Source organism: Somniosus microcephalus, chromosome 7, assembly GCF_052327205.1.
Source record: "Somniosus microcephalus isolate GS21.2 chromosome 7, FLI_Smic_1.0, whole genome shotgun sequence".
Classification (NCBI taxonomy): Eukaryota; Metazoa; Chordata; class Chondrichthyes; order Squaliformes; family Somniosidae; genus Somniosus; species Somniosus microcephalus.
The window spans coordinates 106,962,125-106,987,461 of NC_140993.1; the positions used below are offsets into that span (position 1 = coordinate 106,962,125).

General features: G+C 42.4%; 1 protein-coding gene across 1 annotated transcript in view; it reads left to right on the plus strand.

Annotated features, from left to right (window-relative positions):
* Positions 1 to 25,337, plus strand: part of trappc9 (trafficking protein particle complex subunit 9) — a 1,276,086-nt gene that overhangs the window by 72,385 nt on the left and 1,178,364 nt on the right. Inside the window, exons 7-9 of the mRNA XM_085993951.1 lie at positions 2,907 to 3,032; positions 7,532 to 7,748; positions 16,136 to 16,279. Of these exons, the coding sequence (XP_085850077.1) occupies positions 2,907 to 3,032; positions 7,532 to 7,748; positions 16,136 to 16,279 (487 nt within the window). The remainder of the gene's footprint in view (positions 1 to 2,906; positions 3,033 to 7,531; positions 7,749 to 16,135; positions 16,280 to 25,337) is intronic.

A 25,337-nucleotide genomic window follows, 5' to 3' on the forward strand; every position in this document is an offset into this window, starting at 1 on the left:
GGGAACCAGTGGATGTAGTGTATTTGGATTTTCAAAAAGCATTAGATAAGGTCCCACACAGAGGTTATTACACAAAATTAGGACTCATGGGCTTGAAGGTAATATATTAGCATGGATTGAGGGTTGTTTAATTTTTTTTCAATTTCAATTTTTTATTTGTCACAACCAAATACAACAAGTGAAATCCAGTCAGTGAAATGCTTTTTTCTTAACGAGCCTAGTGCACCAAGCAGCAAAGGACACTTAGCTGCCTGGTACGCACGGAGCCCGCAAGGACGGCAGCCATCTTCATGAATGAATTAATGAAGAGAGTAGGAATAAACAGGTAATTTTCAGGTTGGCAGTGTCGAAGTCTTGACTCCCGAGTAATACTCTTAAACACAAAGTATCGTCAAAGACAGGCTTTATTTGCTTGCAAGGGAAGGGTTGTGTAGTCAAAGGCTACATCAGACCTCTTCAAAGTAATACAGAATTTGTAACATATTTATACAGTACAGAAACAAAACAGGCTTTCTATGCCACATGACATAGTATTGAATCATACCTGATTACAAAGGCACAGACCTTGCGAATTATTGGAACAACGTATTCCAGGCTTCGTTAGAATAACGAACAGAAATACCTTGAGATAAGATTAATTAATCCTTTATTATGGGATCCTTCTGTTCTCCCACTGTACCAATTGAGCCTGTGGGCCGATGTTTACCTTATCCTGTCCTTGGCTATTTGTTTGGTAAACGAGGCTCCTTGTTAAGCTTGTCACAGATAAGGAGTACGTATGTAGCATTCCTAAATCGTCTCATCCCCTTGAAACTGATTAGTGAATCATGCTGTCGGCCATTTGAGTTTTTATTCTATGCCTAGGAAGCCATTTTGTCTCTAAGTGAGAAACTGTACTTCCACAGCAGGCTGTAACTAGTGGGGTACCGCAAGGATCGGTGCTTGGGCCTCAGCTATTACACTCAGTCCCTTCATCCAAGTCATTAATATAGATTGTAACGTATTCAAGTTTGCTGATGAAACAAAGTTAGGTGGGAAAGTAAGAGGCTGCAGAAAGATGTAGACAGGTTGACTGGATAAGAACATCGCAAATGGAATTCAATGTGGGGAGGTGTGAAGTTATCCACTTAGGTAGGAAAAACAAAAAAGCAGAATATTTTTTGAATGGTGAGACTGGGAAATGTTTACATTCAGAGGAACCTGGATGTCCTTGTACATGAATCACAAAGTTAACATGTAGGTACAGCAAGCAATTAGGAAAGCAAATGGTATGTTAACTTTTGTTACAAAGGGATTCGAGTATAAGAGTAAAGAAGTCTTACTGCAATTATACAGGGCATTGGTGAGGCCACACCTGGAGTACTATGTACAGTTCTGGTATCCTTACCTAAGGAAATAAATACTTGCCTTAGAAGGAGCGCAACAAAGGTTCACTAGGTTGGTTCCTGGGATGAGGGGATTGTTCTATGAGGAGAGATTGAGTAGACTAGGCCTATATTCCCGAAAGTTTAGAAGAATGATTGGTGATCTCATTGAAAAATATAAAATTCTTAAGGGGCTTGACAGGGTTAATGCTGAGAAAATGATTCCCCTGGTTGGGGAATCTAGAACACGGTGTCACAGTCTCAGAATAAGGGGTCGGCCATTTAGGACTGGGATGAGGAGAAATTTCTTCATTCAAAGGGTTGTGAATCTTTGGAATTCTCTACCCCAGAGAGCTGTGGATGGTCAGTCGTTGAGTATATTCAAGACCGAGGTCGATTAAATCTTTGGGAACTAAGGGAATTAAGGGATATGGGGATCGTGTGGGAAGGTGGAGTTGAGGTAGAAGATCAGCCATGATTTTGTTGAACGACGGAGCAGGCTTGAAGGGCCAAATGGCCTTCTCCAGCTCCTATGTTCTTTTCTTAATTTTAAACACTCTTAACTTCACAAGTTAGGCTTTAATCCAATGAAGTAAGAAAAATAAATGGCATTTAGATTTTATCTACAGTATATTCCACAGACAATTACTTTGTCAAAAGCTACTTTGAGTCTTGCTTTCCTTCATGGAGGTAGTTTTTTCCATTCCGTCCCTTCAGAAGCAGTTTTATTCAATCTAAGCTCCCCACATTTCAGACTCTTATTTTTCATGTTCCAACTGACCAATTCAAGGAGATTTTATACCCCTCCAAACCCTTTCTACAACAGGCAGAGACACCAAACAGCCTCCAACCATCCCAGTTTCCAAAGGCACTCTCCTCTCTTCCCATTGCCCTACTTCCACCCCAATTTGCAACGGCAGTTTCACCTTCTAACTCACCAGTTCGGAAATTGTCCTTCTTCTTTGACCTTCTCAATGCTGGTTCCAGCAACAAATTCATAGTCAGACATGTCTTGGAATAGCAAATTAACTGCATTGCAAGATTGCCAACAACACCTAAGTGTACAGGTTTGAGACTGTGCAAACATCTTGTGCATACACTTTGCACTAAAATGTTATTGAAAAGACCCCAGGAGATCTGCTTGTGTAAAAATAATTATATGGTGACCAAACCTGCCTCAATTGGATGTACTCTCCCCAGAGAGAGACAACCCATCATTACCAAACTTCTTACTAGTTTGAAGATTACACAATATGCAGATTAATCTGCTGACTGCAAAACTTCATGATTGAAATCTTTCATTTTTGGTGATGTCCTATTAAATATTTCTAAAATCAATCAGCAGAAATCCGACACCAAATTCTGGTGCTCAAGATGGAAATATTTTATAAATGATCTGCCTGTTCAAATTATGATAAATTAAATAATTTTTGTTTACTATTAATTAGCATCCAATGTTTTGTATTAAATTGCTGCTTGTATTTAACTATTTCCTGAGAATTTGTGATATGTAAAGTGTTTTACTGTATTACTGTCTTACAGTACAAAAATGCTGGTGTGATTGAACTAGAAGCTTGTGTGAAGGCAGTTAGAGTGCTGGCTATTCAGAAGAGAAGCATGGAAGCCTCAGAGTTCCTTCAGAATGCTGTATACATCAATCTTGGCCAGGTAAAGTTTTCATTCATTCTGCATTATGTTTTTATTGTTTGAAAAGACCTATTGATTCTCTTCCGCGACTCTCTCTCAAAATAAACTTGGTTGTTTGAACAGCAGGTGGCTGATGAAGTGTTCAAACATTTTTGTTGATTCTTGATACCACTTGCAACAAAGATATCAACTTACACCTTTTCAAAAAGAAATAATTGAGGTATCAATAGAAAAATATTGAGGCTGCTGGTTTATAAAAAAAAAAAAAAAAAAATCATACCTATGTTTTGTGCTTGCTTCACCTGGAAATTAAACTGTATTTTGAGTTGAGCAAAATGGGATTTAAAAAAAAAAAAGAAAATGGTTAGCACTGTTGCCTCACAGCGCCAGGGACCCAGGTTCGAATCCGGCCTCGGGCGACTGTCTGTGGAGTTTGCACATTCTCCCCGTGTTTGCGTGGGTTTCCTCCGGGTGCTCCGGTTTCCTCCCACAGTCTAAAGATGTGCAGGTTAGGTTGATTGGCTATGATAAATTGACCCTTAGTGTTAGGGGGATTAAATACGTGGGGTTATGGGGATAGGGTGGGATATGTGTTGGTGTAGGGGTTACGGGGATCGGGTGGGATATGTGTCGGTGCAGGCTCGATGGGCCGAAATGGCCTCTATCTGCACTGTGGGGTTTCTGTGATTTCTGTGAAAATCAATCATTTATCTACTTTTGTAGATGAGTTGTATATTTTAATCTGGAAAAAATACAAAGCTATATGTTTGGAAGAATTTGTGTAGACTTTCTGTTCAACTCTTCTGAATAAAATGATTGGGTTCATCTATTTTTAGCACTAATAAAGTTAACAGCATTTCAGTATTTAGTATTGCCAATTTGTGTTAAGTTTAAATGAAGAAGCTATTACAGGTTACAGTTTTCCACAAACTGAGCCTGTTAACATATAGAGCCCATTACTGTGGTTTAAATCTGCTTCCTTTTTTGTGCAAATCTAATGCTGACATTTAGTTTTAGAATAGAATCATCGAACCATGGAATGGTTACAGCAGAAGGCCCGTCGAACCCGTCCCAGCTCTCTGCAAGAGCACTTCAGCTAGTCCCACTCCCCTGCCCTTTCCCTGTAGCCCTGCAAATTTCTTTCTTTCAGGTACTTATCCAACTCCCTTTTGAAAGCCGTGATTGAATCTGCCTCCACCACCTTTTCAAGCAGTGCATTCCAGAACTTAACCACTCGCTGCGTAAAAAAAGTCTTTTCTTGGGTTGCCTTTGGTTCTTTTGCCAATCACCTTAAATCTGTATCCTCTGGTTCTTGACCCTTCTGCCAATGGGAATAGTTTCCTTCTATCTACTCTGTCCAGACCTCTCATGATTTTGAACACCTCTATCAAATCTCCCCTCAATCTTCTCTGCTCCAAGGAGAACAACCCCAGCTTCTCCAGTCTATCAACGTAGCTGAAGTCCCTCATTCCTGAAATCATTCTCGTAAATCTTTTCTGCACACTCTCTAAGACCTTCACATCCTTCCTAACTGTGGTGCCCAGAATTGGACACCGTACTCCAGTTGGGGCCGAACCAGTGTTTTATACAAGTTCATAATTTCCACACTCTTGGACTCTATACCTCTATTTATGAAGCCCAGGATCCCGTAAGCCTTTTTAACTGCTTTCTCAACCTGCCCTGCTGCCTTCAATGATTTGTGCACACGTACCCCCAGGTCTCTCTCTCCGTGCAACCCCTTCAGGATTGTACCATTTAGTTTATATGTCCTCTCCTCATTCTTTCTACCAAAATGTATCACTTCACACTTTTCTGCGTTAAATTTCATCTGCCATGTTTCTGCCCATTTCACCAGCCTGTCTAAGTCTTCCTGAAGTCTATCGCTCCCCTTCTCGCTGTTCACTATACTTGCAAGTTTTATGTCATCTGCAAATTTTGAAATTGTGCCCTGTACACCCAAGTCCAAGTCATTAATATATATCAAGAAAAGCAGTGGTCCTATAACCAACCCCTGGGGAACACCATTGTATACCTTCCTCCAGTATAAAAAACAGCCGTTCAACACTACTCTCTGTTTTCTACCACTTAGCCAATTCCGTATCCATGCTGCCACTGTCCCTTTTATTCCATGGGCTTCAACTTTGCTGGCAAGCCTATTATGTGGCACTTTGTCGAACGCCTTTTTAGAAATCCATGTACACAACTGCATTACCCTCCTCACCCCTCTCTGTTACCTCATCAAAGAACTCCGTCAACTTAGTTAAACACGATTTGCCTTTAACATCTGTGCTGGCTTTTCTTAATTAATCCACACTTGTCCAAGTGACTGCAAATTTTGTCCCTGATTACTGTTTCTAAAAGCTTCCCCGCTACCGAAGTCAAACTGACTGGCCTGTAGTTGCTGGGTTTATCTTTATACCCTTTTTTGAACAATGGTGTAACATTTGCAATTCTCCAGTCCTCTGACACCAACACCGTACCTAAGGAGGATTGGAATATTATGGCCAGTACCTCCCGCGATTTCCTCGCTCAATTCCCTCAGCACCCTAGGATGCATCCCATCTGCTCCTGGTAACATATCTACATCTAAGTACAAGCCAGCCTTTCTAATACCTGCTCTTTATCAATTTTTATCCCATCAAGTATCTCCACTACCACCTCCTTTACCCTGTCTATGGCAACATCCTCTTCCTTGGTGAAGACAGATGCAAAGTACTCGTTTAGTACCTCAGCCATACACTCTGCATCCATGAATAGGTCTCCTTTTTGGTCCCTAATCGGCCCCACCCCTTTTACTACCTTTTTACTATTTATGTGCCTATAGAAGACTTTTGGATTACCTTTTTATGTTTGCTGCCATTCTATTCTCATTCCCTCTCTTTGCCCCTCTTATTTCCTTTTTCACGTCTCCTCTGGCCTTTCTATATATAGCCTGATTCACAGATGTATTTGTAACCTGACATCTGTCGTACGCGCTCTTTTTCTGCTTCATCACATTCTCTATCTCTTTCGTCATCTAGAGAGACCTGACTTTAGTTGCCCTGCCTTTACCCCTAGTAGGAATGTATCTCAACTGTAACTGAACTATTTCTTCTTTAAAGGCAGCCCATTGTTCCATTACAGTTTTGCCTGCCAATTTTTGATTCCAGTTTACCCGGGCCAGATCCGTTCTCATCCCACTGAAATTGGCCTATCCCCAGTTAAACAGTTTTACTCTAGATTGCTCCCTGTCCTTTTCCATAGCTAATCTAAACCTTATGATACGATGATCACTGTTCCCTAAATGTTCACCTACTGGCACTTGCTCCACTGGACCTACTTCATTCCGCAGAAGTTGACTCGTATGTATAACAGAAAGTTAGTCAGGTGATTCATCCAAAAATTGTGTTGAAACTGTTATCCAATTTGCCAAGACCCTAGTCGGCGTTGATATACTCGGACATAGATTTTTATACTGTTACCCGTTTCTGTAGGCGTGTATTTATTTATTTAATGTACATTATCCACATGCCATGAATTTATTCTCTAGTTCCAAAAGTAGCCCATACAGTTGCACCAAAACAGGAATGAAATGTTTTAATGGGAATGTAATGTCTGAATGGGAAAATGCAATTGTGCCTGATCCGCTTGGTTAATGCTTTTTGTGTTTTTTTTTGAAGGTAGCGAAAGTTTTGTTTTTAGCCTGCTAATGAATTAAAAGACTTGTGCATGTTATTAATGTCTTGGTCGCTTCTGTGTATGTCAGAATAAGAGCATGTGTAGAAATGCTGTTTGCAGTTCAGAGCACATAATTATGGAAAAAATATGTGCTTATGTGCTACTCAAAGCTATGTTTAAAACCTAAATTCTGCAATCAAAGCAAATTTTAGTAGTGCAAAAACTCTAAATTTTTATACTGGGCCCTGTTAAGTAATGTGAGCAAAAATAACTTTTTCTGTATTGTATATTCAAAATAGGAGGCATGTACACTTGGGATATAACTTGCCAAGGAAGATGCTTTGTGAAAGGGGCATAACTTGTCGAGGTTTATCATGTTCAAACATTGAGGAGGCAATATATAAAAATCAAACTGGCATGTTGGATTATATTGTCAAATTAGTTGAGTTCAAATCTGTAGAAGTCACGTCAAAATTTCACAGAGCTTTGGTCTCGTTGTGCCTGGATTAATGTGTTTGAAGAACATTGTGTCTTTTTTTGTTAGAACGGCACAGATTACGGGTGATTTAATCGTGTTTCAAGTTATGAGAGGATGAGTCAGGGTAGATAGAAGCAGACTGTTTCCAGTAGTTGAAGGGGCAAGATTAAATGCAAGAGATTTAGAACAGAGAAGAAAAATAATTTGGCAGCTGTCTGAAAATCTCTCATTTGGAAGTGTTTTATAATTACTGTACCACCGGGCGCTATGTGCAGAACACTTAATAACATTATCTGTTTGTATGCTCATAACTGAATATATTTGCATGTGCTCAGTATTTCTAATCTCATACAATAATATAATTATTCATTGCATCTTTCTGTAGCTTTCTGAAGAGGAGAAGATTCAGCGATACAGTATCCTTTCTGAGCTGTATGACCTGATAGGTTTTCATCGTAAAGCTGCTTTCTTCAAACGTGTAGCTGCTATGCAATGTGTGACACCATCCATAGTTGACCCTGGATGGAGAGCTTGCTACAAGCTGCTGTTAGAAACATTACATGGATATAGCCTGTCACTGGATCCCCAAGACTTCAGCAAAGGTAAAATTTGTTTTTCAATCTTGTCAAAGTTTTAATAAAGCAAATGCATAATTAAAATAATAATTGACTTGCTTCCATCTACATTATAGCCTGCTTTCCTTATTGGCAAAACTTTAAAGCAAGTACAAATGCATGAATCTTGAGTGTGATCACTCTACATTAAATCTGACTGGGACCTTCCTGATGTCAAATGGGAAAGTAAGTTAGTATAAGCCAGGAATCTTCAAGTGTGTTGCTAGTCTGAGATCAGCCTGCCAGTAACCAGACTAAGGGTGCTGGATGAGACACAAGTTTTGTCCGCAGCGGCCACCATGTATATTTGTCGATGCAGGCAACAAGTGTATTAACAAATGCAACTTACTCAGCTCTGTCTGTGGTCTGATCCTCTGCTTTTCAATCTCTGGTCTATTGTATGGCCTTGTACCTTTTCCTGCTCCACCATTATGGCAGAGTCTTCAGCCATCACGACCTTACCTTCTGGGATTCTCTTTCTAAAGCCCTTTGCTGGGTCATATTTCTTGCCTTCAGAATCCCTTTTCGCGTCTACTTTCTACCATTGGTTGCCTCCCCTAATCCTCCTTTTAACTCATGTAGGTATCCATTCCTTTTACACCTCTCGCTCTCACTCTCTCTCCCCCTCCCCCTGCCCTCGCTCGCCCGCTCTCTTCTGACCTGAAACGTTAACTCAGTTTCTCTCTCCACAGATGCTGCCTGACCTGCTGAATATTTCCAGCATTTTCTGTTATTTCAGATTTCCAGCATCCGCAGTATTTTGCTTTTGTATTAATAGTTCCAGTTCTTTTTGGAGAATGGAGTCTTTGTGGGTTTGTATGCCCTATGTTGAGCTAGGGATTCACAATCAGCTGCAGAACCATGATTTGTACTAAAGTGAATAGTAAATAATCTCCTATAAAAAGACCAACTACTCAAGTGAAATGCCAGATCAAATAAGGATTAGAGTTTCTAAAACCAAGAAAGTGTCAGTGACTTATCTTGGAAGATGTTGATTGTACATGCCAGTACTCAAAAGTTGCACTCCTCCGTAATTAGTATGAGTGTACAAACAATAAATAGATACAAGTAGTCGTTGACCGGGTCATCAAACTATTTATTTGAATGACAATTAATTGACAGTTCCTTAACAAAATAAATAAGAGATTGTAAAGGAAATTCAGCAGTGTCACTATAGAGGGATAGGGCTATAGTGATAGGGGATTCAATTGTAAGGGGGATAGATAGGAGTTTCTGTGGCCGAGACCGAGACTCCAAGATGGTGTGTTGCCTCCCTGGTGCAAGGGTCAAGGATGTCTCGGAGCGGGTGCAGAGCATTCTGAAGGGGGAGGGGGATCAGCCAGTTGTCGTGGTACATGTAGGTACCAACGATGTAGGTAAAAAGAGGGAGGAGGTCCTACAAGCTGAATTTAGGGAGTTAGGAGCTAAATTGAAAAGTAGGACCTCAAAGGTAGTAATCTCTGGATTGCTACCAGTGCCACGAGCTAATAAGTTTAGAGAGAGTAAGATAGATAAGCTAAATACGTGGCTTGAGCAGTGGTGCAAGGGAGAGGGATTTAAATTCTTGAGGCATTGGAACCAGTTCTTGGGGAGGAGTGACCTGTACCAAGGGGACGGTCTACACCTGAACTGTGAGGGAGCCGATGTCCTCGGGGTAATATTTTCTAGGGCGGTTCGGGAGGATTTAAACTAATTTGGCAGGGGGATGGGAACCTAGGTAGTGGAAAAGAGGGAAGTCATATGAAGTCAGAAATAGATGGTAGAAAGGTGAGAAGCAATAAGCAAAGGAGAGAAACACAAAGGGCCAAACTAATTCATAATGAGAGTGTGAAAAAAGCAAGCCTGAAGGCTTTGTATCTTAATGCTAGAAGCATTAGGAACAAGGTGGATGAATTAGTTGTGGAAATAGAGGTAAACAAGTATGATTTGATTGGGATTACAGAAACGTGGCTGCAGGGTGGGCAAGGCTGGGAACTTAACATCCAGGGATATACAATATTTAGGAAGGATCGGCAAAAAGGTAGGGGAGGTGGGGTAGCATTGCTGGTAAAGGAGGGGATTAATGCAATGGAAAGGAAGGATATTAACTCGGATGAAACGGAATCTGTATGGGTAGAAATGAGAAATAGCAAGGGGAGGAAAACGTTAGTGGGTGTGATATATAGGCCTCCAAATAGTAATATGGAGGTGAGGGAAGGCATAAAAAGGGAAATTAGAGAAGCGTGCGATAAGAGCACAGCTGTCATCATGGGTGACTTTAATTTACATATTGATTGGACTACCCAAATTAGTAAAAATTCTGAGGAGGAGGAATTCCTGGAATGTTTTCGGGACGGTTATCTGGACCAATATGTCGAGGAGCCGACTCGAGATCAGGCCATTTTAGACTGGGTATTGTGCAATGAGAAGGGACTTATCAGCAATCTTCTTGTACGAGGCCCCTTGGGTCAGAGCGATCATAATATGATCGAGCTCTCGGTCGAGATGGAGAGTGAGGAAATTGAATCAGAGACTAAGGTCCAGAACTTAAATAAAGGGAATTACGAGGGTATGAGACGGGAATTGGGTAAGATTGATTGGGTGGTGTTTCTGGGGGGATTGACAGTGGAGAGACAATGGCAAGCATTCAAAGATAGAATGGAAGAATTCCAGAACATGTTTATACCGGTTTGGCATAAAAATAAACCTAAAAAGGTGGCTCAACCGTGGATAACGAGGGAAATTAGGGACAGCATAAAATAAAAAAAAAGGGCATATCAACTGGCAAAAAAAAGCACCAGACCGGAAGATTGGGGGCAGTACAGGATACAGCAAAAGAGGACAAAGGGATTAATCAGGAAGGGGAAAATAGAATACGAAAGTAAACTTGCAGCAAACATAAAGACAGACTGCAAAAGCTTTTATCGGTATATCAGGAGGAAAAGACTGGTAAAATCCCAAGTCGGTCCCTTGCAGTCCGATTCGGGAGAATATATAATGGAGAATAAGGAAATGGCAGACCAATTAAACTCATACTTTGGTTCTGTATTCACAAAGGAGGACACAAATAACCTCCCAGGAATATCGGCAAACATAGGGACTAATGAGAGGGAGGAGCTGACAGAAATTAGTATCTCTAGGGATATGGTGTTGGGTAAGTTGAGGGGACTGAAGGCCGACAAATCCCCGGGGCCTGATAAACTACATCCTAGGGTACTTAAGGAGGTGGCCCTGGAGATAGCAGATGCTCTAAGGATCATCTTCCGGAACTCCATTGACTCGGGAACAGTACCCGTGGATTGGAGGGTAGCTAATGTTACCCCAATATTTAAAAAGGGGGGTAGAGAGAAAGCAGGGAATTATAGACCAGTAAGCCTTACATCGGTTGTGGGCAAAATGCTAGAGTCCATTATTAAGGATAAAATAGCGGAGCACTTGACAAATGGGGAAAGGATCGGACAGAGTCAACATGGATTTACAAAGGGTAAATCGTGTTTGACTAATCTGCTGGAATTTTTTGAGGAAGTAACTGGTAAAATAGATGGGGGAGAGCCAGTGGATGTGGTGTACCTTGACTTCCAGAAAGCCTTCGATAAGGTTCCACACAAAAGATTATCATGCAAAATTAAGGCTCATGGGATTGGGGGCAAAGTATTAACGTGGATAGAGAACTGGCTGGCGGATAGAAAACAGAGAGTTGGAATAAACGGCTCGTTTTCGGAGTGGCAGGCAGTGACCAGCGGGGTGCCGCAAGGATCTGTCCTGGGACCCCAGCTGTTCACAATATATATAAATGATCTGGATCAGGGAATTGGATGCAATATTTCCAAATTCGCTGACGACACTAAACTAGGAGGAGGGGTGGGCTCTGATGAGGATGTCAGGAGGCTACAGTGCGATTTGGACAGGTTGGGGGAATGGGCAGATACGTGGCAGATGCACTATAATGTGGATAAATGCGAGGTTATCCACTTTGGGGGTAAAAACAGGAGGGTAGATTATTATCTAAATGGCAATAGATTGGGAGATGGGGAAGTGCAGAGGGACCTGGGTGTTCTTGTGCACCAGTCACTGAAGGAGAGCATGCAGGTGCAACAGGCGATCAAGAAGGCAAATGGTATGTTGGCCTTCATATCAAGGGGGTTCGAGTATAGGAATAGGGATACCTTACTACAGCTGTACAAGGTGCTGGTGAGACCGCATCTGGAGTATTGTGTACAGTTTTGGTCGCCCCATCTGCGGAAGGATGTTCTTGCCATGGAAAGAGTGCAACGGCGATTCACCAGGCTGATACCTGGAATGGCGGGAATGACCTACGAAGAGAGATTAAATAGTTTGGGCTTGTACTCACTGGAGTTTAGAAGATTGAGAGGGGATCTCATCGAAACATATAAAATTATGGCAGGCCTGGACAGGCTGAATTCAGAGAGAATGTTTCCAATGGCCGGGGAGCACAGAACCAGGGGCCACAGTCTAAAAATAGCGGGCAAATCATTTAAAACAGAGATGAGGAAGAATTTCTTCACTCAAAGAGTGGTGAGCCTGTGGAATTCCCTGCCACAGAGGGCTGTGAAGGCTAATTCAATAAATATTTTCAAGAGAGAATTGGATATATTTCTGAAGGCTAAGGGGATTAAGGGTTACGGAGAAAAGGCGGGGACGGGGTACTGAACTGGTAAGATCAGCTATGATCTCAGACGAAGATCAGCCATGATCTCATTGAATGGCGGAGCAGGCTCGAAGGGCCGAATGGCCTACTCCTGTTCCTATCTCTATGTTTCTATGTTAAATCAGCATTAATTGGATTGCTGATTGCAACTATAACATTTAACAATCAGTATCTGTGACAGAGATAAATTGGTCAGATTAATTTAGGATTAAACGCCTTAGCTTGCAACAGCACTAGATAGATGCTAATCTATTCAATAGGCTGGCTATGTGCTGGTGGTTAGCTATGTTTTCAGAGCTTAAACAACATTGTCTTTGAGTGGTTGAGTCGATCTTCCTTCCCTGGGGTGGTGACATTAGCTTCTAGAAGATAGAGTTCATGAGCCCCTAAGGTTATCTGTTCCACTTGGACCCTCTGTTCCGACTATACCCACCTTATGTTGAAGGGATAATTACAAGTCCCAGCCCTTTTCGGGCTACCCCAGATCAGGCGTATTCCCCAGACGTTCACCTTCAACTGAAGTTAGAGATAGCCGAATTCTATCAGATGCTTAACTGGGTCTAAAGGTTCAGGCTATCTTTCCCTGAAGGAAAAGAATGACTGAAGATGTTACCGTCCTCCAGATAGCACTTTTAATAAGTTTAACTAGACTGTAACCTTCTGGATATTGAGGGTCCGGAATACCCCCCCAGAATTCTGCAACTCCTTTTATAAAAAAAAAAAAAAAGTGTACAGAAATTGGGTTCGCGAGTTTATACAGAAATACTCCTGAGACAATTCTAAAAATATAGATTTATTTAAAAGCCGACATTTATTTAACAGTTGTTGAGTCAGTTGCAACATTAACAATTCAAAATACAAATAGCTTACATTTCTTATTTCTCAGAGATCCTTATTTTCAAACCTTTACTTCGTAACATTTCTACATTTCTTACTTATTTCTAAATCCAGAACATCCACCAAAATCAAATACCTTGATTACCCGAGACTCAAAGTTTAAAAACTTAGAGCGTGCCTGTGAAGTTGAGAAACGCATGCCTGTTCAGCGACTTCTGACTTTTCATCTGAAGAGCTCTATCTTTTATACTCTTTTTAGTGGTTTATTCTTTGAAGTTTCCTGCTGATGTAAGCTAATTGTCTTATTCATTCTCTCTGTTGAATGCTTTCTATTCTTACTGTCTTTTCAGCTGCCAACTCTCAGACTTCTGTCTCTACCTTTTTAGGTGTTCAGTAGTTATAAAATGGCTACAACAGATTTATCTCTTTGATGTCATTCTTATCGAAGATTTTCCATTCAATTCTTAATATTGGCTTAACTGGTTATAACCACAGACGTGATTCCGTGGTGTTCCAAGTTCAATACAAAAACAATGTAATTGCTTGGTGTATCTATTGAAGTCATATCTTCAAAGTGTTCTGCAGGTATCATATTTACAATATGTAAATTAAAACCACTTTAACCAGGGTGTTTACTTGTTTTCTAGCTATCTTAGTTGGTTGCATATTTAATCGTGTTTCCTGTCTTATTTGATGCTACTTTTACAAAGGCACATGGTTTTTTAATATTCTGTTCCTGTTTGAAGTGTCAGTTTCTAACACTTTACTTGGGTCATTCCTTTGTGTTGGTTCCAAATCGCAGACCTTTCGGAAGTGCCAAACTGCTATTTCAATAGGGCCATTGTATTAGCATTATAACAATGAATTCCCATTTCAAAGCTAGTGTGGTTTTTACAACTTTGTTATCAAACCATCCCATCTCAGAAGCCTGTTTTCTGTTTGCAGCCTGTGTCTCCGAGGCTTTAGATGTATTAATAAATATCAGAAATCTGTTCATATTATGGTGTATCTCTTGAAATATGGCTTATTCCATCACAATGTGAGAGTGACTATATTTGAATTAGCTGGCTTGGTTCTCACCTCCTTGATCTCGGACAACTTATACAATGAAGTGACCTACTTAACTCTGCCTGTAGCTAGCTGGTGCAGCTGTACAATCTGTCTTAAAAAACCTCTTGCTCTCTCTGTCTTGAATATACTTGGTATTTATAACGGTACCCTTCTACATCTGTTGGGTCAAGATTACATCTTATCGTTGGTAACAAATGTTCTATTTAAGTAATCCTTCTAGGTTTTAATTAGTTTTGATTTTCCTAGCCATTCCCCAGCATTCTGTTTAATTACTGACTATGCTTTATGTGGCCACCTTTATGCTGGAACTCCACTTTGAGAACACAATTCAGCCAATTTACAAAACAAAATCAAAATTCAGTTTGTCTTTCTTTTGGCCTTAACTACTTGTGCTGCTGCCTTTCATGATTGGTGCAAGTGCATACCAAGGTTCCTCATGCTCCTCTACTCCATTTTAAAATATACCATTTAACAATCTATTATTAAGGATGTGGTAACAGGGCACTTGGAAAATCACTATGATTAGGCAAAGTCAACAGGTTTTATGAAAGGGAAATCGTGTTTGACAAAATGATTTTTTTTTGAGCATGTAACTAGCAGGGTAGATAAAGGGGGAACTAGTGAACGTAGCATATTTGGATTTTCAGAAGGCATCTGATAAGGTGCCACACAATAAGTTGTTACATAAGAATAGGGCTCATGGGATTGGGGGTAATGTTAGCATGGATTGACAATTGGTTAATGGACAGAAAACAGAGTAGGAATAAATGGATCATTTTCAGAATGGCAGGGTGTAACTAGTGGAGTGCATAAAGGATCAGTGCTTGGGCCTCAGCTATTTACAAGCTAGGTGGGAAAGTAAGCTGTGAGGAGGAAGTAAAGAGGCTGCGAAGGGGTATAGGAGGTGGCAGATGGAGTATAATGTGGGGAAATATGAAATTAATCCACTTTGGTTGGAAGAATGGAAAAGCAGAATATATTTTAACAAGTGAGACTCTAGTAAATGTTGGGATTCAGAGGGATTATGAACCACTGAAAGTTAACATGCAGGTATAGCAAGCAATTAGGAAGGCAAATGGTATGTTAGCCTTTCATTGCAAGGGGGTTGGAGGAGTACAAGATTAAGAAAATCTTGCTGCAGTTATATAGAGCTTACGTGGGACCACACCTGGAGTACTGTGTACAGTTTTGGTCTACTTACCTAAGGAAGGATATACTTGCCTTAGAGGGGGGTGCAGCGAAGGTTCACTAGATTGATTTTGTGGGTTGAGAGGACTGTCATATGAGGAGAGATTGTGTAGAATGGGCCTATATTTGCTGGCGTTTAGAAGAATGAGAGGTGTTCTCATTGAAACGTATAAAATTCTTAGAGGGTTTGACAGGGTAGATGCTGAGAGGCTGTTTCCCCTAGCTGAAGAGCCTTGAACTAGGGGTCCTAGTCTTGGGATAAGGGATTGGTTATTTAGGACTGAGATGAGGAAGAATTTCTTCACTCGGAGGGTTGTGAATCTTTGGAATTCTGTACCCCAGGGGTCTGTGGATGCTCAGTCGTTGAGTATATTCAAGACAGAGATCGATAGATTTTTAGACACTAAGAGAATCAAGGGATATGGAGACCGGGTGGGAAAGTGGAGTTGATGTAAAAGTTCAGGCATGATCTTATTGAATGGCGGAGCAGGCTCAAGAGGTCGTATGGCCTACTCCTGCTCCTATTTCTCATGTTCTTATTTCCTTTCCCTAGTCTTAGTTCCACTACCTGTCATAATGGTGGTCTTCTGTGTACAGTTATTCTGATTTTAATTCTAAATTAACATTGCAGGAACCCACAAAGGCTGGCCAGCAGTACAAATGCGCTTGCTACATGAGCTTGTTTATGCTTCAAGACGAATGGGAAATCCTGCTCTTGCAGTTCGTCATCTGTCCTTTCTCCTTCAAACCATGCTCGATTTCCTCTCCGATCAAGGTAGAATACAGTATTTTACGTTCGGTTTAATCCTGAGCTAGTGTTTTAGGTGAATCGTTGCAGTATTGACTGTCTGACAAAACATGTCTAATTTTGGCTTATTGGACTATCCTTTAAATCTAGCTACAGCACATAAGGAGTTTAAAAGCCAGCTGCAGCCCTAATCTTGTACCAAGTTTAGCTAGATAGACATGTTTTTAGTTTTGTTTGGTTGTCTCCAAAGCTTGAGCGAGGAGGTCATCTACTTTCAACCAGACTATATGGTGACCAATTATTTTTGAATGGGGTTGACACTTGTTCAACTCTATGATATCTTGCTAACTGTTTTCAGGATTATTTAAGGAGTTGCAGTTGTTTAAATCTTGGAGTTGGTTTGCAGTTCTCAAGAGAATAGTTTAAGCCAGCATCAGCTCCTGCAGTGATGAGAAATAAAAGAAACAAAAGTGTGTATATGAAAATATTCTATAGAAGAATAATTTAACATTTTGTGACTTTTTATTGTTTTCCTTACAATAAGTTAGAAAGATTTCTATTGCAAATATATATGTATTAAATCAGGTAGTTATTACCTTGTTCATCTTTGGTAAAGCTAGATACCCTTAATAATTTACAGATGACCAGTAGTTTAAAAAGGAGCAGAACAAAGGGAAGGGAGAGGAAAAAAAACGCATGCACAACACAGTTCATCTGTAATGTACTGCAATTTTGTTGAGGGGTCCACTCCCAAAACATTAACTCATGTTCTCTCAGCAGATGCTGCTTGAGCTGCTGAGTGTTTCGAACATTTTCTATTTTTGTTCCATATTTTCAGTATCTGCAATTTTTATTCCTTTTTGTCATAATTGGAAAATAAGTAGAGGAGATTATTGATATGGAGAAGGAACGGTGGGAAAGAACAGCGAGGAGGCACTAGAGTTATTGGAGAACGAGCTAAGAGGACAAATTAATTTGAGTGGAAGCTAGATAGCCAGGAGCGTAGTTTAGGTTGGGAAGCCATATCATTGCAACTAATTCAGAAGTTACAGCTAAGAAGCACAAAGAAGATTAACCATTTAAATAACTGTAGGAAACTTCACAAGGAATTAATAATTTGGATATAATTTGCATGCATTGGTTTGCTGTATATCAAATAATTTTATTTTTAATCAGTTCTTAAGAAAATAGTCTTTTAGATTTTAATGTTCAATACACAGTAAACACTTTCATTAGAAGATAGGATCGCTGTTTCATGAGAGGTTAAAACAAGCACCTGATGAGCCACACGTCTGAATCCTGTGAAGTAAGCGGCACTGCACAAATGTTAAGCAATCAATGAGTTGCAATAAAATAGACTTGCTGAATTTGTTTGTTTTCTGATGTAATGAATTACTATAGGCACATCTGTCTCGGAGCTTTTAAGTCATTGATGTTCATAAATCACATTTCAAGTTGTTAAAATGTTTTCGTATTAGTAAATTTGAAGGGCTCTAACCGTTAGAGGATGGTTAAACCTCAAGTCTTGCTAATCTCTTAAGCTGCATATATATTGGGAATTCAACTTTGACTGATAGAATGATATGATGAATAGATTACAGTGGGAAGTTAATTTAAGAAAACTATATCTGTCATGCTTGGGTGAGTAATTCATTGTGTCTTAATCATTCTAAAAGTACATTGCTAGTGCTAAGTTGCTAGTGCTAAGTTGAAGTTACAGTATCTCCTGATTTTTGAGACGAAATAGAAAAGTAGGTGTTGCGCTTTTAAAATTTGTTTTAACACTTGCACTATTTAGCTGTGTTTGTTTAGAAACTCCTTGTACGAGACTAAGTGAGGCTGTAACAAAATTTACTGGTTAAAGCCCATAGAGCGTGCCACCAAGTTTGAAAAGAATAGAAGAGAAGTAAATTGGGAAGTTGTGATTAGCTGATGCCAGATTGGGTTTTAAAAGCTTATAGATTGTAAGAGGCTAGCAAGACTGTGGGAGGTATGGAGTTCCACACTTCAGAGATGTTGAGAAACAGACTGGGCTATGAACCTTCATTTCAACACTGTAGGGACACGAGGAGAAAGATTGTATAGGATGGTGTATCTGTAACTTAGAAGGAACAAGGGAGAGATGTTCAGGTAAAGGTTGCCAATCAAATATTTTTGTGCTAGAAGAGCCTCCCCAGACAAACTTGGCCTTTATAAATGAGTTGAGGGGAAAAGAAATGCTTGGCATGAAAGATAGAAATCAAGCTTTTGGAGGCCGCTTAAGCAATGGATCATGTGGGAGCTCTATTTCAAGTCAGATGACTATTCAGGCCAAGAATGCCAATAGGTGAAATATTCAGGTAGGAGGCATCAAAATTAATAGGTGACTTGTGGGCGACATGAAACTGGGTCCAAAAAGAACTGAAAGAAATTATTTTAATTTGCCCATTGAAGTGTATGGAGGAAGTTGAGATGTAGTTCTCATGGGAGGACTGGAGATTGTGAGCACTGAAGATATTACCCAGAGGACGTTGATTGATATGGTGTGAATTCACTAGTGAAAGTGATAATGAGCAGAGGAGGAACAGAATGAGTAAAAGGACAGAGCCATTGGGAAGCCCTGAGAGAGACAGAGAGACTCGATGTCAACTACAACACCGATAATGTTATTGTGAAGAAACTAGATTGCTATCAACATTGTTTTGGTGGGAGGACATATGATGGTAACTTGTTTAGAAGCACACTACATTAATCGCTTCCAGACCCTGTGAAAGGCTTTGGAGTTGTACAAAATAATGACTCATGAATCACCAAAAAATTCTAAAGGTGTGTAATACAGACACAATCACCTGTAATATGGTAATGGTGAAAACTATACTGTCTATTTCAGTGAAGTATGAAAGCTTCCATGCCAGCTAAAATAATGTTACTGGTGCAGATAGATGATCCGAAGGGTGAAAACTGGGATTGGATCAGGGAAAGGAAGCAAAGAACCATTGAAGACTATGTTGGCTGACATAATGCCAGAGAAGAAGGGAGTGGTTGACTGGGTGGAAGAGAGTTTTGTAATTTTAATTGAAAAAGATAGACATTTCATGCTTTTGCATGAAAATAAGGATGTCCAATTCTTGGGACGAATGGCCCAGAACTACTAAAAAGTGGACCATGTATGATCAAATCACATTTGAGTCAGGTTGAAACATAATTAAACACATGGTCCAATTCATTGCCACATCCCAGATGCATCTGTCTCAAACTCCCTGTTTGAGTTCCTCCAGTTCTCCCCTGTCCACACTACCAAGGCAGTTCTGGCCAAAGTCACAAGCAGCATCTCTGGTCGTTTATCTTTTTGATCTGCTCGGCTTCTTAGCAGCGTTTGATATAGTGAACCACACCATTAGTCTCCATCACCTCTCTCCAGTTGTCCAGAAGGGTGGTTAACAAAATTGAGGCTCATGGAATAGGTGGGTCAGTGGCAGCTTGGATAAGGAATTGGTTTAAGGACAGAAAACAGCGAGTTGTGGTAAATGGCTACTTTTCAGACTGGAGGATGGTACACCGTGGTGTTCCCCAAGGGTCAGTGCTGGAATACAGAGTAGAATTTCTAAATTTGCCGATGACACCAAACTTGGGGGTCTGGCAAACAGCGATAATGATGATATCGATCGACTGCACCAGGACATAGAAAGGCTAGCAGAATGGGCAGACAAGTGGCAGATGGAATGTAACAGAAGTGTGAGGTGATGCATTTTGGCAGAAGGAACAGGGAGAGGCGATATACACTTAATGGCACAGTTTTAGAGAGTGTGCAGGGACAGAGGGACCTGGGAGTTCATGTGCATAGGTCCCTGAAGGTGGCAGGACATATTGAGAGAGTGGTTAGTAAAGCATATGGGATCTTGGGCTTCATAAATAGAGGTATTGAGTACAAAAGTAGAGAAGTTATGCTGAACCTTTATAAAGCGCTGGTGCGGCCATAACTGGAGTATTGCGTCCAGTTTCTGGTCACCACACTTTCTAGGAAGGAAGTGAAGGCACTTGAGAGGGTGCAGAGGAGATTTACCAGAATGGTTCTGGGGATGGGGGATCTTTGCTACAAGGACAGGTTGGAGAAGCCGGATTTGTTTTCATTGGAGCAAAGGAGGTTGAGGGGTGATTTGATAGAGGTGTACAAGATTATGACAGGTTTGGATAGGCTAGGTGGGGAAAGGCTGTTCTCAGTAGTTGATGGTACAAGGGCTAGGGGACAGAGATTTAAGGTTTTGGGCAAGCGATACAGGGTGGACATGAGGAAAAACTTATTTACACAGTGAGTGGTGATAACCTGGAATTCGCTGCTGACGGAAGTAGTGGAAGCGGACACACTCAATGTTTTCAAGGGGAGATTGGATAGGCACTGGAGGGAAATAAACTTGCAGAGCTACAGGGGTAGAGCGGGGGAATGGGACTGACTGGATTGCTCTACAGAGAGCCGGCACGGACTCAATGGGCCAAATGGCCTCCTTCTGTGCCACTATGACTCTTGCACTTCCCTTGTGTCCCCCATGAACCAATTTGCTACAACCCTGTGATTTTCTGCCTCTTGGAAATGTTGTACATGTTAGGTCTCTCAAAAGCCTTGAACACCAATGCCCTGACACTTTTTCTCTCCCAGGTAGTTTAGAGGACAGTTTCATCAACATATTATACTTGAGCTGGGCTCAGATTCCAATCAAGCTAATACTTATTTACACAAATTAAGCAAATGCACACATGCATGTTTTTTACTTCTTCCATTTTCTCTCTTCCTCAGGCTTCCCACTTACTTGGCTATTTACACTCATACGAACATAAGAACATGATGGACAGAAATATACCCAGTGGTCCATCTAGCTTGTCAAATATAGTTGTGATGTCTTATGCATCATGATACAGACACTCACTACCTACCCGGGCCATGTAATCTCCTGGGAGAGGCGAAAAACCAGATTAAAAAACCCAGGCCAACTCGGGAAAATTCCTCTCCGACCCTTTTTGGTGATCAAAACTAGTCAAAGAGATCACAATTGATCAAAATTACGAGGTGATCTGGTCCCAAAAAAGTCCAGCTCTCTCGCGAAGGAATGCAGCTAATCAGCATTCACCAAATGAGCCGGCCAACTATTCTACTATTCTGTGGAAAGAACCGCCTAACATTCAACCTAGTTCTACCCTTCCATAACTTGTAAGTGTGACCCCTGGTCCTCCTGAACCAGTCCAGTTGAAATAATTGGTCCACATGAACACAGTCTGGTCCTGTAGTTATTTTATAAACATTGATCAAATTGCCTGAGTCATTGCTTTTCTAAAGTATTCAGACCCAGCTCTTTGAGCCTACCTGGGTAGCTAAAGTTAGTTTAAACTGTGAATTAATCTTGTGGCCCTCCTTTACAAAGCCTCTGTGTGCTCCCACCTTGTGAGGAGACCAAAACTGGACACTGTATTCTAACTGAGGCCTAACCAAGGTCTTGTGCAAAGGAGAAAATTGTATGCTTTATTTTTAAGTATATAGACATTTCTTTTTTTTCTGATTTGTGTTAATGCAGCTGTCTGCCTCTTGGGTTCCAGTTCTGCAGAAGGGTCTGCACCTGAAACATTAAATTTGCCTGTTCTCTGCACAGGTGCTGACTGACCTGACCTGTGTATTTCCAGCCTTGTGTTTTTGTTTCAAATTTCCAGCGTCTGCTGAACAGTTGTCAATGCATATAATCTCCAGCTCTTGTTTTCAGTTCCCTTTCACTCGGAGCCACCCTGTTTCCTAGCTTTTTGTGGTTTAGTTTTTCTCTCTCCCTTTGTCATTCACATCTCCAGATAACATCTTTCTGGCTCATTTAATACATCAATACTATTTGGAAGCCCAAGATCAAGGCCACCTTCAGGAAACCAGACACTCTGGAGCCTGAAGCCTAATTTAGCCATACACCAGTCTTCGTTTTTCTATTGAGTATGATGTATTAACTTCTATCAATACACACAGCTAGATCTGCCTCTATCTACCTGTATACAATGAATGCTAAGGAATTTGTGTTTCCCATCTTCTGGTTGACATTGCTCGAAGAAAAATAAATTCTTACCCAAGATTTAATTAGTCTTGGAAACAATCGTTCAAATTCTGAATGCAGTCTATTCTCATAATTCAGTCATGTTTTGAGCTAAAATATTTGAATTATACAGTATTTCAAATTAAATATAAAAATTGAAACTGCCAAGCAGGAATTTAGGCTTAGAAATTCGGTTGGTTGTGCCAGCGATTAGCGCCTAAAGAGCCCGAGAATTGGGGCGTTACCCAATGTTCGGGCGGGCGCAATGAAGATTGCGCCACCTCCCATATTGAGTATCTTTTTAGCGCCTGCGCTAACTCTTTGCGCGCGCCCGTGTGCGCAGGCAGATCATGACGTCATTTCAGTGTGCAACGCCTTTTTGGCGCCCCGGACCGGATATTCGGTGGCGCCCGCAACCTTTCCCCCTGGCGCTATTAGTGACAGTTAGATGGAACGTTCCCAGGCCCTTCTCGGAGTCGGGGGGCGCTATTTAAAGGGGACAGCTCTAGTATAAAAGCTGCAGCCACTTGGCCTGTTCATTCTGATCGTTGCAGGAGAGTGTTGCTGACTTTCTATTGCACAGTAATTTTCTGATTTAGCCTTCGGAGACTTGGGACCTGCAGCCCTGTCTGGAGCAGTTGGAGCGCTAGACTTAACTCTGTCTTGCCCGTCTGGCATAGCAATGGGAGCTGCTTTGGAGGGGAACGTCCTTATGGCCGGACATTTGGCAGGGGCACAGAGACGGCGGGAGAGAGGGCTGGGATTGGCCAGAAGGAGGAAGGGCAATGGAGGTCGCCCAATCCGACGATACGCTGAGAGGGTTTTCAGGCAGCAGGTGTTATACGTTACCATGTCGGAGGAGCAGTGTCTGCGAAGACTCAGATTCGGTAAGGAGGTTGTGACTGAGCTGTGCATCCTGCTTGCTGAAGATCTGCAGCCGCGTCTACGGTGCAGGACCTCTCTGTCGGTGGCCGTCAAAGTGACTGTTGCCCTCAACTTTTACGCCAGCGGATCTTTTCAGCCAGCCACTGGGGATATCGCGAATATATCACAATTAGCAGTGCATTGTTGCATCCGGCAAGCGACAGCTGCCCTATATAGAAGGAGGCGTGAATTAATCACCTTCCATGTGACCCTGGAGAAGCAGGGGGAGCGCGCGCAGGGCTTCGCTGCTATTGCGGACTTCCCCATGGTGCAGGGGGCCATTGATTGCACACACGTGGCTTTGCGGGCGCCATTACTGAATCCTGAGGAGTTCTGCAACCGCAAGGGGTTCCACTCCCTCAATGTCCAGCTGGTCTGTGACCACCGGCAGATGATCATGGCAGTCAACGCACAATTCCCTGGGAGCAGCCACGATGCGTTCATCCTGCGGCAGACCTTAGTTTCTGACCTTTTTGAGGGCCCGGCTCACCCACGAGGCTGGCTTCTTGGCGACAAGGGCTATCCTCTCTGCCCATGGCTCATGACCCCACTCCGTTTGCCCGGCAGAAGAGCTTTGCAACAGCAGCCATCAGGCGACCAGGAACATTGTGGAGCACACTATTGGTGTGCTCAAACAGCGTTTCCGCTGTCTGGACCATTCAGGGGGAGCCCTGCAGCACTTGCCGGAGCAAGTGGGTCGCATCGTCGTCGTCTGCTGCATGCTCCATAACTTGGCCATTCGACGAACCCAGCCAATGCCAGCCGACCCTCAAGGTCCAGCAGAGCAGGCGGACGAGGAGGAGGAGGAGGAAGAGCAGGCGGACGAGGAGGAGGAGGAAGATGGGAGAGCTCCTGAAACTGGAAGGGCCGTCCGTCAGAGGCCCATAAGGACTCGGTTCTAGGCCCCTCTGACGGAATGATGGGTGTCATTCGTACCGCGCACTTCGGCTCGCACAAAGCCTATGAAGGCCACCATGATTGTAAATCGTTCGGAGTACCATTGTAAATAAAAAAAATTCTTTATTGTCAAAAAAGTGCTTTCTTCCAGCATTACAACGTCATGTCAACAGAAACCATAACTAACAAAATAACATAACTCTCTCTGGCAAAGCCACGAAACTGAACAAGCCATCACAAACAATCACAACAGGTGAGGGCATCCTTGAATTTGGAGAAAGCTACGTCTCAGCACCTCCCTCTACTGCTGGCCCCTTGCTGGAGACCGACTTCTCTTTCACGTTCGGCCCCTTCCCTCCCTGCAGCTCCTACGTAATTGAACCCCAGTGGCGGCGTCAAGGCTGGGGGACGCCTGCTGAGTGTCTGGAAGCGCAAAAGCCCCTGAGGGACGGCCTGGACGACCTCTGGGCTTGGAGGGCGCGGAAGCTGGCTGCTTCAACTGGGCATGGCTGGAAACAGTGTGCACTGCAGGCGGTGGCAGCTGCACTGCATACGTTCCAGCGGTGGCATGAGCAATGCTCGCCTGCCGAGAGAGGACACCTGCACCATGGTCGGACGACACACTGGCTCTCTGAGGGGACCGGTTAGGATCATCCGCCACAATCGACTGCTGCACTGATTCATGGCCTCCTGTGGTACTGGAAGGGCCCGGGTGATCCTGGCTGATGCAGATAGGATGGCAGCAGTGAGAGTTTGCGTTGCCTCAATTTGGATGTGGACGAGGCCAGCAAGTGACTGCGTGGCAGCAGTGAGGACCTTTGTGGCAGGTGCCAGTGCTTCGGAGAAGCCCTGGACAGTTCTTTCCATTGCTTCGGACAAGGCCGGAGCAGTCCGTTCCACTGCCTCGGACAAGCCCTGGACAGACCTTACCAGGGATTGTCCGAAGCTCTGAACAGTCCTTTCCATAGCGGCCTCGAAGCCCTGGACAGTCCTCTCCATTGCTGCCCCAAAGTCCAGCACACTCTTTGCCAGTGTGTTGATCGACAGGCATCCTCCCCACTGTAGCCAAAAGCTCAGTGTGCCTGAGCCGGGTCTGGGTGCTCATTTCGGCAAGGCTACGCACCTCCTCTGCATTCTGTGCAGCAGTCATCGTGCCCTGCCTTGCCCTCCGGGGAGCCGGTCCCCGAACTTGCCTACCCCCCTCGCGTTGCTGCAGGCCGCTTGTT